The sequence below is a fragment of the Macrotis lagotis genome, chromosome 1 (genome assembly GCF_037893015.1).
Source record: "Macrotis lagotis isolate mMagLag1 chromosome 1, bilby.v1.9.chrom.fasta, whole genome shotgun sequence".
In the NCBI taxonomy this organism is placed as follows: Eukaryota; Metazoa; Chordata; class Mammalia; order Peramelemorphia; family Peramelidae; genus Macrotis; species Macrotis lagotis.
In genome coordinates this window covers 35385683-35402762 of record NC_133658.1, presented here as the reverse complement: position 1 = coordinate 35402762, position 17080 = coordinate 35385683, and the positions used below count along the sequence as shown (strand labels likewise).

Below are 17080 nucleotides of genomic sequence, written 5' to 3'. Positions count from 1 at the left end.
GAGGAAAGAATAGAAATGGAGAATAGGGAATAGAAGCCCAGGATATGAGTGGAGAGAATGAGAAAACAGCTGCTGCCCTTTGTGAGCACAGGTCACCAGACCCAGTGAGTGAAAGGATGGGGACATTGGAGCCACTGAGGTAGGATGGGCTCCCCACTAGTCCCCAGGCAGCAGAGGTCTTCAAGAGAAGGCCTCTGAGAGTCTGTCCAGCTCCAAGAAGGACAATTCCTTGAACAGAATGGGTTTTTTTGTTGTTTCTTTTAGAAATGCAACCTACATTTTTTTATTTATAAATATTTTGTTTTCCAATTATATATAATCCCCCCCCCAGAAGTCAGTCTGATAATCTTTACATTATTTCTACTATATTGGATTTTTTTTGTTTGTTTTTTTAGATTTTTCAAGGCAATGGGGTTAAGTGACTTGCCCAAGGTCACACAGCTAGGTAATTATGAAGTATCTGAGGCCGGATTTGAACTCAGGTACTCCTGACTCCAAGGCCAGCTCTCTATCCACTGTGCCACCTAGCCACCCCCTACATTGTTTTTTAAAAAGTGTTATGTTGTCCTGAAAAAGATTGCTGTGATTTTCTGTAAGTCAGTGTCCTTGGATGGTCAGGGAGTCAGGGTGCATTCATTGATCCCTCGCTATGAGCTAGGCCCTGGGCCAAGTCCTGGGATCGCAGATGGCCCCCACCCTCCAGGAGCTCCTCGTGTGATGGAGAATTCAGCATGTAAACAGTGACAGAGGCACATGAGAGTACAGGGTCAGTGGGAGTAATCTTTAAGGGGCACCCCAGCATCTGCTGTTTGATACCCTGTGCTAAGCAATGGGGATAAGTCAAATAGTGTGATGACTAGATAGAAACAAGGGGAGTAGGAAGGTTCTTGGACTCAAAAGACCAGATTTCTTCCCTCCCTCCTTCCATTTCTGCCCTCTCCTCTAGCCTCCAGGCCACCAGGCCACCACCTCCCTCTTACCAGCCCTGCTCCTCCTCCTCCTCCTCCTCCTCCTCCTCCTCCTCCTCCTCAGCCTGATATTGGGCCCATTTCTCTTAGCCAGCTCTACTCCCTAGACTGTGACTTACTCTGGATTCCACCCCTTTCCTTCCACCGGTCCAGAAGGCATCCAGGCCTCCCCTCCTGGGGTGGCCTCCTCCCACTTCCCAAGCCAGTGCTGCCCAGAAGGCAGTGATTGAGGAAGGACTTTGTCTATGACTGCTCCTCAGTAGGAGACACCTGAACAAGCACTCAGCTCCAGTTCACTAAAGAGACAGTAGGGAGAGAGAGAAAATAGATAAAGGAGGAGTGATAGTTCATAGCAAGAGTCAGCAGAAGTCAAAAGTCTCATTGGCTTCCAGGCTGTTGGGCAGTAAGAATGGACCCTGGCAGAGGGAGGCTGCCAACAGGCCCATTTCCCCAGCAGCTGTGCATCCTCTGATCCTTTTCTTATTCTCATGTCTCCATCATCATCATCTTGGGGGCTTCCCTAACCCCCTGAAAAGCAGGTTGTTTTGTCCCGAGCTTGGGGATGTCCAACCTTGAGCTCAGTCTTGTCCATCACCCACAATCTGGGCCCGAGAGGATGAGGATTTTACTGAATCCAACCTAGAAGAAGAAATGCTAAGGGCTTAGAAAAGAAGAGGGAAAATAGGCTGTGAGCCCTTTGGGCAGAGCTTGAGGCAACCTGCCCCAGGGTGGTGGTCCCTGGTAATGGTATGAGGTAAGGGGGTTTCTTTTTGCTGTCTCTGCATACTGACATTAACCTGAATTCTATGTTCTTTCAGCACTTGGTGTGGGTAACTACATATGTCCCATTTGTAGTATCACCCTTACATCCATAGAAATGTACCAGTCCCACATGCAAGGAAATAAGCATCAGATTAAGTAAGTAATCTTGTGAAAATGCTCCTCTGACCCAAGTGATCCTTAGGGCCTCTGTACATTAGCGTGTGCCTGCAGATGCTCCTTCTGCAGGAGCAGATCTAGACGCTGGAGGGTTCTTCTCCAGGTTTACCTGCATTCCAGTGGCCCCCAGAAAGAAGCTTCCAGAACATGCCGAGTTGGGCCAGGAAGGTGGGCCAACAGCATAGGCCCTCCCCTCTTGACTTGGCCACCGTGCTCACTAGCTTGGCCAGGCCGGGCAGAGGTGCTGGGGCCGATCCGACACCACTCAGGGCCTCTTTGCTTTCACGAGGATGAGCCCTGGAGCTAGAGCTGGCTTTTGAGGGTTTGGGCATTATGGTGATAAGGTTTAAACCAAAATACAATATTTCCCTTTTTATTTTGTTTTGTTAGGAAATTTGTCTTTTCTAATTTTTTTTTTTTTAATCTGGGAGCTTGTCTGTAGTTATTGTCTCTCTTCTCAAGGCATCAGAATGAATCCTTTCTACTCAGAAATGCTTACTGCTTTGCCAGGCCTGGCTGTCTGCCTGGGTCTGCCAGGAGCTCTTCCCTTTAACATGAAGTCTCCAGAAGGTCAAGGTCACTGACTTTTCTGGGTGAAGTCTTGTTCTCTCTCTTGATGCTGTGCTGTACCCCCTTTTTCTGCCCTTCTTCCCCTACAGCCCCAGCCTCTTGCCAGGGTAAGAATAAGGCCCAGAAGGCTGTTGGAAATGTTCATTTTCAGGGCAGCTAGGTGGCACAGTGGCACAGTGCACTGGCCCTGGGATCAGGAGTACCTGTCAAATCTGGTCTCGGGAAACTTAATAATGACTTAGCTGTGTGGCCTTGGGCAAGCCATTTAACCCTATTGCCTTGAAAAAAACAAACAAACTTAAAGGAAAAAAGAAATGTTCATTTTCACCTCCTTCAAAGAAGGGGAAAGAAATTAAAACCTTTCAAAGGAGAACTAGAGTAGCATTCTCTTTCAGTCCCTCTCCCCTCAAGTCGTGTCCTGAGGGACATTTCTTATGTGCTCTCCAGATGTATGTTCCTTCAACCAGTGCACGCATGTGCATAGCTCAGCCTGGGAAGGTGAACCACAGCACCCAAAATGATGAACAGATTGCACACCACAGTAGAGAGGGGAGAGGTGACCAGGTGTTTGGTAGGAAAAGATCTGGGGAGGTCACCAGGCTCAGTGTGAGAGGTACAGTGTGGTGTGGTATAATGTGACCTGGATGGGTATCCTGGGAGGGAAGGCAGCCTTGGGCCCATCCTAAGAAAGACAGCCCCAAAGGAGGGCTCCTTGCTTTCTTCTCTGACCTGGGCAGGGCTTCTCTGGAGTGTGATATCCATCTCTAAGCTCATTTTTGAAACCTCACTAAGTGCTGTTTAATCCAAAGAAAAACGAGCTAGATGATAAGGGAATTGTTACATGTTATAAGAAGAAATTTAGACTTCAGAAGAAAAGATTTAGGGGAGGACTATGATGCCATCTTCAAATAGTTATAGGATTGTTGTTGTTGGAAAGATAACCCCGAGTCTGCTTGGCCCTGGTGTGGCAGGGGTGAGCAGAGAAGAGGAGAAGAGGGGAATATCCTCCATGGCTGGGCTGCTCTTTTATTTCCTGAGCTCCCTGTCACTGGAGGTATTTGGGCAAAGGCAGATTGGTGGGAATGTCTTAGAGGAGGTGGCATATCAGACACAGCCCAGATTAGATGATCCCAAGTTCCTTTTCTGTGATTTTGTAAGTACACATGTCATTCATAGTTCATGTAGCAAACTTAAATTTTAAAACATAAAATTACTTGCCCCTGGCCTCATCATATGTCCCTCTAGGACTGCCCAGGACCCTTTTCTCAGGCCTGTCTCCAGATGTCCAAGAACCAGGTGTCTTCCCACTCTCACCTTTGGCAGCAATCTGAGCCTTCAGATGCAGCATTGTCTCTACTGCCTTCTACCTGCAGCCTGGCCCTGGCATCAGCTGGGTCTGCTGAGCAGAGATGGGGGAAGCAATCAGAAGCAAGGGCTCTGGGGTCTGGGTCAAGTCGATTTTTGAATGACCTGGAGACACCAAGGGCGTCTTCTGTTTTCTGGACTTTGTGTCTCAGTTGAGGAACACAGGATTTAGAGCTGGGAGGAAACTTGGAGATCACAGACCAACCTCTCTTTACAAATAAGGAAACTGAGGTCAGGGGATGGAAGTGGCCTACCCAGGGCTGCATTGTAACTAGCAAAGCTAGAATTCAAACCCAGAGCCTTTGGCTCCAAATCCAGCTATGTGTTTCTTTGGCTCTCCCTGCTTCCTTGAGCCTAGTGAACTTTTGAAAAAGGCCACATTCTGAACAAGGCAGCCCAGTAACCAAACCTCTCTCCTCCTCCTCTTTTCTCAGAGAATCCCTGGTTGTCAACCTAATGAAGAATTCAAAGAGAACCTTTCACTCTTTCCAAGATGAGCTGGCAGACTACATCCAGGTTCAGAAAGCCCGAGGGCTGGAGCCCAAGACTTACTTTCGGAAGATGGTGGAGGAGCACTTTGAGATGGACAAGTACAAGGAGGAGCACGATGTCAGGCCCCAGAGTACCATGGCAGTGTTTGAGCACAGAGTCATGCCTGAGACTTTCCAGGCTTGCCGGGGAGTATCAGCCCTCACTCGAACAATTGAGAACACGTTGTCCCACTGCTCGCCAGCCCATGACAGCAGACTCAGGCTGGAATCTCTTGGGCACTGCCAGCCCAACAAGGAAGAGTTCTCAGAAAAATTCATGGCCTTGGGCCCCACTCAGCAGGATGATAATTCAGGCCCCTCCAGCATCAGCTCGGATAACAGCACAAACTCCTACCAAGCAGGTCGTAAACCAAAAGTGACTCACCGGAGGAAGAAGAGACATCTGAGAGAGGAGGGAGAAGAACAGCCAAACGTGGAAGAGGAGAAGAAGAACACGGAGGACAAAGATGCAGGCAAAGACCACAAGGCTGTCAGGAGGAGGAAGGCAGAGGTAAATGCCACCAGTGTAGGAAAGCCAAAGCATAGGAAAGAGAGAAGAAATCGGGAAATAGCCACCGACAAAGAAGACCGGAGACACCGGAAAGAGAAGAAGGAGCCCCTTCCCAGGAGGACAGAGGAGGAGATGCTATGGGACGAGTCCATCCTGGGCTTCTGAGGATGCTCCCAATGGGAGATACCTGATGGCGATGTAGTCTCTGGACCCCAGCCATTGCCAGACCACCTGAAGGTTTCCAGCTTGTTTTCCAGCACTTTAAAATGAGGAGAACTAACTTCTCTTAACATTTGCTAAAAATGATTTCATGAAAATGCCTTGTTTTTTTCCCAGGTAATGCTGCTTCATTTTGTATGGAAGACCACTTTTCCTCCCCAGGTGGCAATGATATCTTTGAGTTATCCTTTACTTCAAATGACCTTTCAGAATTTATTTCTTGATTAGGTTCCTGTTAGTTTGGGTTAAGATTTGGTGTTGTGTTTTTGCTTTGCTATTTTTTTTAAGAGAATATATGAAGCAGTATAGCATTTTTTTCCATGTTTAGACTTAATTTACAGTGTGTTTTCCAGGTCTGAAAGTATAAAATGACATAGGCTATATACTCAGATATACATAGTTCAAAATGTTCTTGAGTAAATAATACTGATCAGAAGTCAGTTTACATTCAGGAAGTGTTCATATTAAAAATATTCTAATTTTACATGCTGTTCTATATGAATTATGTGTTCCCTTTATAATACAGTTGTATCTTTCACTGATTGATTTGTACTTAGGACTGCATACCTCTGTTATTTGGCCACCACAGCCACTGGTGCCTGAGCAGGGAATCATGGGTTGACTGGAGGATCCTTTTGCCTAATGAAATGCTTCAGGAAACATGGACAGGAAATTCTCCCACCCAGAGTCACTCTTCTTGCCATGGAGCTCAGACATCCAAGCATCTGAAATGAGGTGGTCCAGTAGAGAGAGTGGGGAGCTTCCCAAGACGATGGCGTAACCTCCCCAGTCTGCCCCCTGGATAAATAAACAAAGCTCAGGGATGAGAGGCACGTTGGAACATGGGAAATCAACCCACAGTGTGAGTTTTTTTAAAGGCCGTTGAATATAGAATCACAGAATTTAGAGCTAGAAAGATTCAGGATCATCTGGCCCAGCAATTCTCAGACGGCTTGGTCTTGGGACCCTTTAGCACTCACAAACCAAAAGGTTTGGAGAACTCAAAGAGCATTTGTTTCTCTAGGTTAGAGCTATGGGTGTTGACTGTATTTGAAATCAAGACATTTTAGAATTTTTAGGAAAATGTATTGATCCTGAGGAAACTCCTGAAAGGGGCTCAATGACCCCCCCCCCCCCCCCGTTTTGAGAACCGATGATCAATTTCATTCAGTATCATTGACACATGAGTAAACTTTGGCCCAGAGAAATTAAGCTATTTGCCTGAGGTCACTCAGTAAGTTGGCAGCAGGACCAGGATTGTCTCTCTTGGTTTCCTGTGCCCAGGCCTCCCAGTCCCCTTTCCATCACTACATCAGACCAGCCCAACCCAACCCAGCCATGCCTTTCCTCAACCCCTCATTTAATTCCCCTTACTTACTCCTAGAAAAACCCAATGGTTGACTAACTTTGCATCAGTTTAGCCCTTCATGCTGATTCTGCCTCCTAGTCTTTTCAGCATTCTAGCTGAACAAGCCCCTCTGCATTCTGGGAATAGTCTGATGTGACTCACACCATCTCCTGTATTTTCTCTTTGAAATTACCAAAACATTCCTGGCCATGCTGGGAGTAGATTTGTTTAAAGAGCAATACAGTTTCATCTGGCTTACTCCTCCCCATCCTTTGAAAACCTAGGCCCATCCAAAAAGTGCCTTATTTGTGATCACAAACCCTGCCGGTCACAAGGCAGGGAAGGAAACTCAGAAGTATATGACAGTCTCTGCTCAGATGCAGCTTACAGTTCAGATTGGGGGTAGGAAGCATCAAGTATGATGCAAAAATACAAGCAATTTTTTTTATAATTCAACCTAGGCATTCCTAGAAATCATACTCCATGCAAAATCACACAGTAAAAATTATAGAGCTTTTGGGAAAATGGGATTTAGGGCACTGCACACAAAACCTTTTTTACTTCCCAGTTTTTTAATAAAAGATAGAAGCCTAAAAATGATGGCCTGGTTTTAGAAAAGTTAAATTGTTAAGTCTGTCTATATTACAATAACTAGTGGTGATGGCTGGGGCCTATTCCTCAGCCTGTACTCCTGTTAACTTGAGAATGCCATGGGGAGATGGGGTAGGTGGGTCTATACCAGCCTTCCTCTGCCCATAACTTCTACTGTATACCAAAAGATACACAATAAATATGGCACTTGAGTGTTTGGGATGTTGAATGAGTATTGCTTTTTTTTTTTTAATATACTTAGAAAAGTTCCCAAATGCAAGAGAATGGCAAAGCGTGGCCTTTGGGGATGTCACACAGTGAACAGGAGTAACTGATAGTTGCCTGTGTCTTGTGTATTCCTATATGACTAGGTTCAGATGGGTAGAAATGTTCAAGTAGGAAATCATAAGCAAGCCCAAAATTCGTATTGTGCTCAAATTATCCCTAATAGATCCATCTAGTTGGAGAAAATTACCATTTTCAAAGTTGTAGTCAGGATAGCAGAACTTCGAGAACATGATAAATAGATGAGAGAGAGAGATAGGAGAAAGATCCCTGCTGCCATGATGAATTGCTGGGGTATTTGGGGTGGCTTTGGAGAAGTGGGTAGATAAGAATTCAACATGGCAAATGTGAGGGGCAGAAATGACCTTCCATATACACCAAGGATCCATTGGAAGATAACCATAGGCCTATTTTGCTGGAGATGAGGAAAAATAGTATAAGAAAAGGCTAGCAAGGTAGGGTGGTTCCATATTGTGGAGGGCTTTGAATTCCAACAGTAATATTGCCATCTGAATTTTACATTTCTCCATTTGTTCCCAAGATGACTGACTTTGAGCAGTCCTTAATGGCTTGTTGGGACTTTGGATGAATTGCAGCCACAACCCCCCATCCTCATGGTGACACAGAACTCTGCAAATACCTGAATATTTGATTAAATAACTGCCCTTCTGAATTGTGCTTTAAAAATCCTCTCTGTGAGGTCGTCTAGCCGGCTTCAGTCAAGGCATCTTCCTTCCCTCCAACTTAATGAATCCATTTTCATATCGTTTCTCATGACCTAGTTTAGAGGAATCTACATTCAGTATTGCCCCTAACTGCTATTAGGGCCTTTTCTTATATCTTTTCAGTCATGTCTGACACTCTGTGACCCTTGTTGGGGTTTTCCCAGCAAGAATACTGCGGGTTTCATTTTACAGAGGAGGAATTCTGAGGCAGAGGTAAAGTGACTTGCCCAAGGTCACCCAGCTAGTAAGTGAGGTTAAATTTGAACTCAGGGTACAGTCCTCCTGACTCCAGATCTCACACCCTATCCACTGCAGCGACACCTAGCGGCCCAATGCCTTATTAACCAATTTGTCTGGTTTAGTTGATCTCATTAAACCATTTAACACCCAGAATCACTGAAGAGGTCAGGATTCCACCACTCCCCCCCCCCATAGGAATGAGACTCATGGGATTTAGAGAGAGGGTTCAATCTTGCCACAGAGAAGAAAGGAGACAGTTGTGTGGCAAGAGGCCACATTCCAGGGAGGCCTGGGTTCTTCAACTAAACAGGTAACAAATTGCCCTGGACCTGAGTTGGACTAGCTGTGATCCAGCATCAGTCACCACTAATTTCATAATTCAGAAGCCTGCAAGAAGCATTTAGAAAGTGGGTCTAATCACCCCAGACTGCACCAGGATAACTGCCTCATGGGTGAATAAGGGGTGGTGACACTTTAGGTGCTGAACCCCAGATCCTGTTGATTCAGTTCTCATCCAACCTGATTCATCTATTTCTACATATGCCACTGGGGATCACTATCAGGGTCAGAACAGAGCTCCTCCAAGACAGGATGAACCCATTGCCAAGTTTATTTTTTGGTAGTAATCTAATTCATCAGTTCCAGTGCCTGCCTCTCTCTGTTCCCTCCTCTCCTGCTTTTAGGAAAGTGTGTGACAAAACTGAATTCAAAGTAGTTCATTTCTAATGGTGGAGTTTCAGGAGTGGAAGAATACGGGGACCCTTCCTAAGATCCCTGAAAGTCTCTGTAGGTCTTTTTCTAGGGTAAACCCTGTTCCCCATCAGTGATAAGGTCTTGGTGGGGGGGAGCTGTAGTGACCAGGGAACATCATTTGAGTCAGGGGCTTAGCAGTAGAATTTGCTCGGTGGGGTGTCATTCTTGAGATTGGTGACAGGTATGAATCCCCTCTGCTGTGATGCAGGGTGGTTAGGAAGAGGGAAGAAGGCCCAGAAAGGCTGGAGGCATAGCATTTCAAAGCTAGTCCTCTGCCAAGTCATCCTGGATTCCAATTTCTTTGGGCCAGCAGAACACTGACCCATTTAGTCACTGACTGGAACAAGAGGACAGAAATAGCCTCAGAGCAAGCCAACAGCTAAGTGCATCCTGGAAGAGAAATGCCAAGGCTGCAGCCTTCTCTTGGCTCTCTCCTCAGATGGATGACTTTCTAAATTATTTAGGTGTTTTGGCCTTTCTGCTGTCCTAGGCTGAGAACTGAACCCAAGACCATGAATCCTAATACCCTGCCTCTGGGGAGGACTGTCCTAACCCAGAGAGGAGAGCAAAGGTTTTGTGACCTATGTTCCAGTGCCCGTGACCAGCTAGGAAGTTATTGTATGGGAGAGAACCAAAGGAAGGACAGGCAGCTTTGAAAATACCCAGCCTGGATGTAACAATTTGAAAAGAAAAGCCAAGTGAGCATAATAGAGATTTGCAGTTTCATGTGCACCCAATCCCCTTTTAATGTTCCACCATATATATGTAGATATAATAATGTTTATATTTATATATATATGTAAATACCCATCATGTTTGGTGTTTTTTAAGTTCAGAATTTAAATCCCTGAAATATGATGAAATTGGGGAGAGACGTATCTATGCATGAGAATAATGCAAATAATCAGAAATTAATGCAGTAAGACCGTACCCATACAATACATGTGGAATACGACATATATATTGTCAAACACTGGGAATGGGTTCATTTATTGAATTGTTTCTTCTGCCTCTTTCTTTTTGAACCTTTGTTTTTAAGGAAGGGCAGGGGTGATGTGTTTAAAAATTAAGGTGATATAAAAACAAATGTCAATAAAAATAATTTTCAAAAATGAAAAAATACTCCTTTGTGTTTCATGGGGGGAGTTGTATTTAGTAATTTTTACAATTATTTGTTATCCACCATATGATTGTTTTTATTATAATTTTGTATTAAATGTGAAATATAATTGCTTTTTCTATAGTAAATAATTGTATGTTAAACATGTGTAATATATTAAATATATATTATTGTATGTTTGGAATCTTTAATTACATAACATTTACTTTTATTTTTAATTTATTAACAATATAAAATATACATTGTATTATGTTTATATTTAATATTTAATATAAAAATTAATGTTTAGTATCATATTGTTTTTATTAATAATATTCTCTCCTCCCCCACTGAAAAAAAAGAAAATGCTCTTATTCAACCAAAACAAATTCACATGTCAGCCGTGTCCAAAACTGCCCCAAGTCATTCACCCCAGGAAATGGAGAGCATAGAGACATCATCTTTGGTCTTCAGGAAGAAATTATGATTGCTCACTGGATTGATCAGAGTTCTTCAGTCTTTCAAATCCCTTTACAAACATCATATCCCAGTGATATGGGCAAGGCAAACCATCCCTTTAACATAGGAGGAAACTGAGGCCCAGGGAAGCAAGGAGATGGTCCAAGGTCACCCGGCTAGTGAATGTCAGAGACAGGGACTTGATGCTAAGTCAGTCTTTCCAGAGTCAGGGACAACTGGATGGTCCATTGGTTGGAGCATTGGGGTTGTCAGTAGGAAGACCCAAAGTCAAACGTGGCCTCAGACAATGGGTTGTGACTGTGGGCAGGTCATTTAACATCATTGAACCCTTCTGTAAAACAGCAGGGCAAAAACAACACTACCTCAGAGGGATATTGCAAAGATCAAAGGAGATACAACCATAAAGTCCTTAGCACAGAGCCGGGTCCAGTGAGACTTACATAAATGTGTTTTATTATTGTTACCAATCCTGGTAAAAGCCTTTGTACACAGGGCCCGGCCCATAATGAACAATATATAAATGTCTGGTCAGTCAGTTCAGCTAGGACCCTTTTAGGGTGTTCTTGGCAGAGATCCGGGAATGGTTCACCATTTCCTTCTGCGCTCATTTGACAGTTGAGGAAACTGAGGCAAGCAGAGTGACGTGACTTACCCAGGGTCACACAGCTAGCCAGTGCCCGAGGCCAGGTTAGAACTCAGGAAGATGAGCAGTTCTGACTCCAGGTACAGCTCTGTTTTGTGCCGTGATGCCACCTAGCATCCCTATGTCGATGTTGGCTGCTCTGATTATAGACTATGGCTCAACCCCAAGGACACCTTGGAATGTAAGAAGAGATGGTTTGTTCTTTGGAGCCATATCCTTAGCCACCAGCACGGTGCTAGGTGGTACCTCATAAATGCTGCCTGATTCATTGATGGAGGATGCCCCAAGGCCTTGCTTTGCCACATCCTGTCAAGGGAAGTGGTACAAGAACGCATAAGACCCCAAGAAAACCAGAGGGATTCCTCCAGGTCATAGTTTGGAACGGGCTGCTGCGTTGATGCTTTTCTCATTATGCTCCGGTACCTCTGAATCGAGGTAACTTAGTTCCAGAGCCTGAATGCTGGGCCTCTTCCTGTAAACAGAATCAAATCCTAAAGGACCACAGATGGACAATGAATGTGGGAAACTCACTGGGCAGAACCAAGGGCAAGCTTGCCCACTCGCCACGTCATTGTTCCAGATGTCGGGAACAGCCCAGTGGGGGACACCTAGAGCTTTACCCCTATCACTGTTACCCCTTGCAATGAGATGGTTGTTATCTTCCCCAGATGCTTCTCTACCCCTAAGCCTTCCAGTGAGATAAGAAGCCCGCCACAGGCAGCCTTTCTCAGGGGCTTCACAATGGGAGCAGCACCAGGTGTACTGGTCCCCAGACATGTGGTAGGTTAACCCACAGCAGAGACATTGCTCCCTCCCCCCCCCCCCCCACACACACACACGGCTCCATCCAGTGGGTAAACAACCCCCATGCTGTCTGATTTCTTGAGTGGAGGGTGACCACTTCCCACCCCTACCCACAGAGTGGGGACTAGGGGTACGGCAGGGAAACAACACACGGGTTACAATGAGGATCATTTAAATATTCCTAGTCTTCATCAAGGTGTGATAGAACCTCTCTATTCTGCCTTGATCAAACTGTATTCAGCTGGGGGTGACCCACTTTAGGAAGGACCATTGATGAACTAAAGGTGAGTCAGTGGAGCACAAGCAGGAGGCCCCCAGGCTCACCCCATGAGAACTGCCTCTGAGATCAACGAGAGAGGTTTAACCCAGAGAAGACCCAGGAGGGTCACTGCGGCTGACCTCGAGTCTTAGAATGGCTGTCACGCAGAAGAGGATTAGATTTTTCTGATTGGTCCCAGAGAAGAGAACAGGGACTTTGAGTAGACTATATAAAGAGACAAATTAAGCTTGATGTGGAGAAAAACTTCCAGAAAAAGAAGCCTGGGCAGCTCTGAGAGACAGTGGCTCCCCCCTTGGAAGATGTTGGATGACCTGAAGCAGACATGTCACAGGGTGGACACTTTGGGGGCCATCGAACATCTGGGCCTTGAAGACCACTGAGCTCCCTTCCAACCCACAAGTTCTGTGAGTGTTCTCTTTCTCAAGGTACATCCCAAGTACATCCCCAAACAGGGCAAGGGCAGTGGGAAGAGCAGGGTCTGGATTCAAGATGTGTTGTTTTCCATTGGTGGAACACTAAGCAAATCACCTTCTCTCTGGAGCACTTGGGAGCTGGACTGGATGGTCTCCCAAGTCCCTTCCAGCTCTGACTCTCTGGGGATGGGTCAAAACTTGGATCCGCTGGCAAAAACTTCTCTGGCCGGGACCCATGACGGTCACAATGCTCAAACCTCTCTGAGGTCTCAGCTCTGCCTACTTACACTAGGCCACCTGTTTGCCAAAAGTATGCCTTATAACACCTGTCTCTATATCCACATATGCTAAGCATATTTTTATATACACACCATATAAATATATTTTATGTATTATTATTATATATTTGTATATATTTATTTCTCTGTTATTTATTTTATGTGTATATATTTCTGTTATATATTTATATGTATATATTTGTGTTATATATTTATATTGTTATTTCTGTGTTATAGAGTTGTATATTATATATTTTCTATATTTCTGTTTCTTATATATTATGTGTATTATTAGAATTCTGTGTGTAGCATATGTATATATTTAATATATGTTAATTAATAATAATTAATTAATAATATAATTAATATATAGATACACACATATCAGAGCAATTAGGTTGACCAGTATGCCTGACCTGGAATCAGGAAGACCTGAGTTCAGATCGACCATCACGAGTCATGGGACCGAGGCGAGTCACTTTAGCCCTCTTTGCCTAGGTCATCTCCTCAGTCATATGAGGATAATGAAAGTGCTTTTTTCCCTGAACTGTTGTGAGGGGCCAAAGGAGATCCTAATTGTCACCTGACTGACACAGCGTCTGGCACATAGGAAATCCTGGATAAATATTAGCTCCTTGGATATGTGTGTGTGTGCACACCAAATATCCAGTTGTGTATGAGCTTTACACATGGATGCGTGTGTGTGTTAAATACATAGAGTATGTCCTATACACATGGATGTGTGTGTTTAGCTTAGTAAATACCTATAGTCTTTATGCATATGCACATATAGATTGTATAAATGCAAATACAAGTCTCTAATACACGCCTACTAGGTCATGGTTCTACAACACTGAGGGAATGCCTCTTGTCAGACTCCAACCACACCAGTCCTGGGAGAGTCTGACCACCTAGAAAGGGAATCCGCTCCTCCTCATCCTCGGCGGCTCTCATACACAGGACCCAATTACTTAAGCCTAAGTTTGGCTTCATGCCTGTGGTCTCCCCAGAGGGAAAAAGAGAAGGCTACTCAAGAGATCATATGAATTAGGTTCCCTCCACAGACACCAAAGGCTCTCCTGAGCAGCCTTGAGGGAAGAACTGGAACAAGTCAAGCAAGCAACAAACATCAGTTTGGGGAGAAGCCCCATTTCTCAGGGCAGCTGAAGAGGACTGGCGACATCTCCCCCCACTATACTCTGACCTCCTCAAGATGGGTGTCTTCAGCCCAGCCAGGGCAGGCTGTGGGCTCAGTCTCCAGTTAGTGACCATCTACTCCAGGCTCTCCTCCTGCCCCCAGGCATTTCTGATCGAGGACCCCAGGATCACCAACCTCTGCTTCAAAGCCTAGCTGGGTCCATCTTGGGGACTATGCTGGGTAACCCCAACTCAGAAAAGGAAATGCAAAACAGAAAAGGCAGCCAGGGGCCCTCAGGCCCAGACTCAGGTCCTCTGCCCTCTGGGGCCAGTCACTGGGGCAAGGTGGGAGGAAGGGCTGCAATATTCTTCCATTCCCTTCCCATAAACTAGAATAGTCTTTACACAACCTCTAGATGGAAAATGTCAACTGAGGGATTTAAAGAGTCACCAAGTCTTCATTTCTTTCCAGTCAGTGGCCAATAAGGGGATGATGGAAGAAAACAAGATTTGTTTTCTGTGCCCAAGCACTTTACAAAAATCATTTCATTTGGTCCACACAATAACCCTGGGAGGGCATGGCATCATTAGCCCCATTTTACAGATGAGGAAACAGAGTTTAAGTGACTTGTCCAGGGTCACACAGGAAGAGACTGATGATGGATTTGAACCAAGTCTTCCTGACTTGGCATAGTGTCCTGTCCAGTGTGCTACCAGCTACTTTGTCATTCTTGAAAAACCTGAATAGAGTCACACATGACCAGTTGGAAGTAGCCAGAGGTTGATCATGTTTAAGGATGTGCCCTCGTATGCCATACACACACTCACCCAATACCAGAAGCATCCAGGATAGCCCTGTACACATTCCAATGTAGAAAAGTAATTTTGGGAGGGAACCCTAAGATTTAAATATAGAGATCATCCAATGCCCTTTTTTTCCTGAGGAAACCAAGGTCCAGGGAAATAGAGACTGACCTAACTTCACATAAGCTTTGACTGGGGGGGGGGGGGGCTGGAAATTCCAACACAGGAAATTGAATTCCAAACTCCCAAGATCTTCATTATCAGTCATTAACTCCCTTCCTGGGATTTAGGTGAGCAAGTTATCTCCAAATGGACATATGGTCTAATCTTGTTCTTGTAATCAGAAGCCCCTTGCGGATTTCTTTAGATTCCTCAGACTTGTCTTTGCCTTAGAAGATTCCCATAATTTAATTATGGATTCCCCTATTGTTGGATATGAAGGTGACTTCAGATTTGTTTTGCTTCTTTTGCTGCTTGGGGGGGTCAGAGAACTCTAATAGTTACCACCTGGGGCCCTAGAAAGTGAAAGGATTTGCCCAGGGTTGCACAGACAAAGGATGGCAATTTGAGGCTTCTGAAGCCAGGTCCTCTTCATGCTAAGATCTGGCTCTTTGGTCATCCATCCTCAAATGCTGCCTCCCCTAAGCACAAGATGAATACTTTAATTAAGCCCAAGGTATTGCAATTCATAACCCTTTTTAGTCCCCATCAGAATTCTTGTCATCCTTTCCCATTCATTTTTCCTTATATGATCCTAGTTAGTCCCACCCCCCCAGGGCTTTCTCTGTCTCCACCCTTAGATTATTTCATAAAGATCGTTTGCAGGAATATTGCCATTTGTCAGTTAGCTGATCGTGATCATTATTTAACCATCTCCCCTACAGCTGAACATTTAGATTGCTCTGAGGTTTTAGCACTTACATATAAAATTACACTGGAAAATCTCCGAATGGGCCATTAATTTATAGCCTAATGATTTCTGTGTGGAGACCTTGACTAGAATCTACACGTTGAACATGAACCAGATGTGAACCGGAGCCTACAACATTTCTGCTGAATAGAGGTTGGAAAACAAAGTAAAAAGAGGAAAACTGCTCAGAAATGGCAAATAGGTTTATCACAAATGCCTAAATCATATTTATAAGTCATATTATTTGTTAATTATCATGAATTCATTCAATGATATGATTATATAGCATTTATAATTAATTATTAAATTATATTCTAAATCTGATATTCTTGATTAAGTGTGTAAGATTGTAGAGACAGAACAGGGCATTAGAAGTTTCTAGAGCTCCACATGCAGAGTCAGAGCCTGAGTTTTTTTTTCTTTCCCAATAGATGTTTTATTCAGAGCCCGAGTTCTAATTGTGATCTGGGAGACCAGCTTCCTCATCATAAAATGGGAGGGAGGGTTGGCCCCCATGGACCCAATAGTTCCTTCCAAGTCTAAATCTCCCATTCTGCGGACTTTGGGGGTGGGCATTATATGTAATGGGAGTTGGGAGAGGTCTCGATGGTCCCAGTGGAACCTATACCTGAATGGGAGGGGCCTCTCCGATGTACCTTGAAAAGAGTTCATTGCTCCACTCTTGGAGATGCTTTTCTTCATAATCTCTAGACGCATCCCGGTCCTCTCTGCTCCCCATTTGAAAGTGAAAAAATGGTCCCCCCCAAAAATTTTGGGGGAATTCCAAACTCGGACTCTTCCCCTCCCGTTGGAAGGGAGGCTAGGGGAGGAATGGGGGTCACGGGCCAAGTCTTGGGCTACTGTTCCATCTCCACCCCACGCAGGGGTCCCGCCACCAAGGGATGGGGCAGCTGTCGGAAATGCCAGGAAGATGAGAGAACCCCTGGGTAAGAAGGTGAAGCTCCTCTCGGGGATCCCCCATGGGCGCATTTGCAGACACGGTGGGTCAGGGAAGTCCTTTCCAGGTCCAAAGTCATCCTCCTTGCAGCCTTCCTCCCTCCCCCCATCTCACGCCCCCCACCCCAGGCTTCCTAAGTAGTGAGGGCAGTGGGTGGGAGGAAGGGGGAAGGGGTGCTGGCCTCCCTCTGGCCCCGCCTCCTCAAGGTCCCGCCCCCTCCAGCCAGCTGC

General features: G+C 45.1%; 1 protein-coding gene across 12 annotated transcripts in view; it reads left to right on the top strand.

Moving 5' to 3' along the window:
• KRCC1 (lysine rich coiled-coil 1) overlaps nucleotides 1-10238 on the top strand; it is a 40622-nt gene extending 30384 nt beyond the window's left edge. For 9 of the 12 annotated variants that reach the window (XM_074197038.1, XM_074197127.1, XM_074197058.1 and 6 more), the window contains 2 exons: nucleotides 1787-1886; nucleotides 4277-5586. In XM_074197038.1, coding sequence (XP_074053139.1) covers nucleotides 1787-1886; nucleotides 4277-5048 — 872 coding nt within the window. In that variant the 3' untranslated portion in view covers nucleotides 5049-5586. Of the gene's footprint in view, nucleotides 1-1786; nucleotides 1887-4276; nucleotides 5587-5659 lie in introns of those variants that run through there. The other 3 variants (XM_074197120.1, XM_074197111.1, XR_012470809.1) reach the window with 2 other exon arrangements.
• The last annotated feature ends 6842 nt before the right edge of the window (nucleotides 10239-17080 follow it).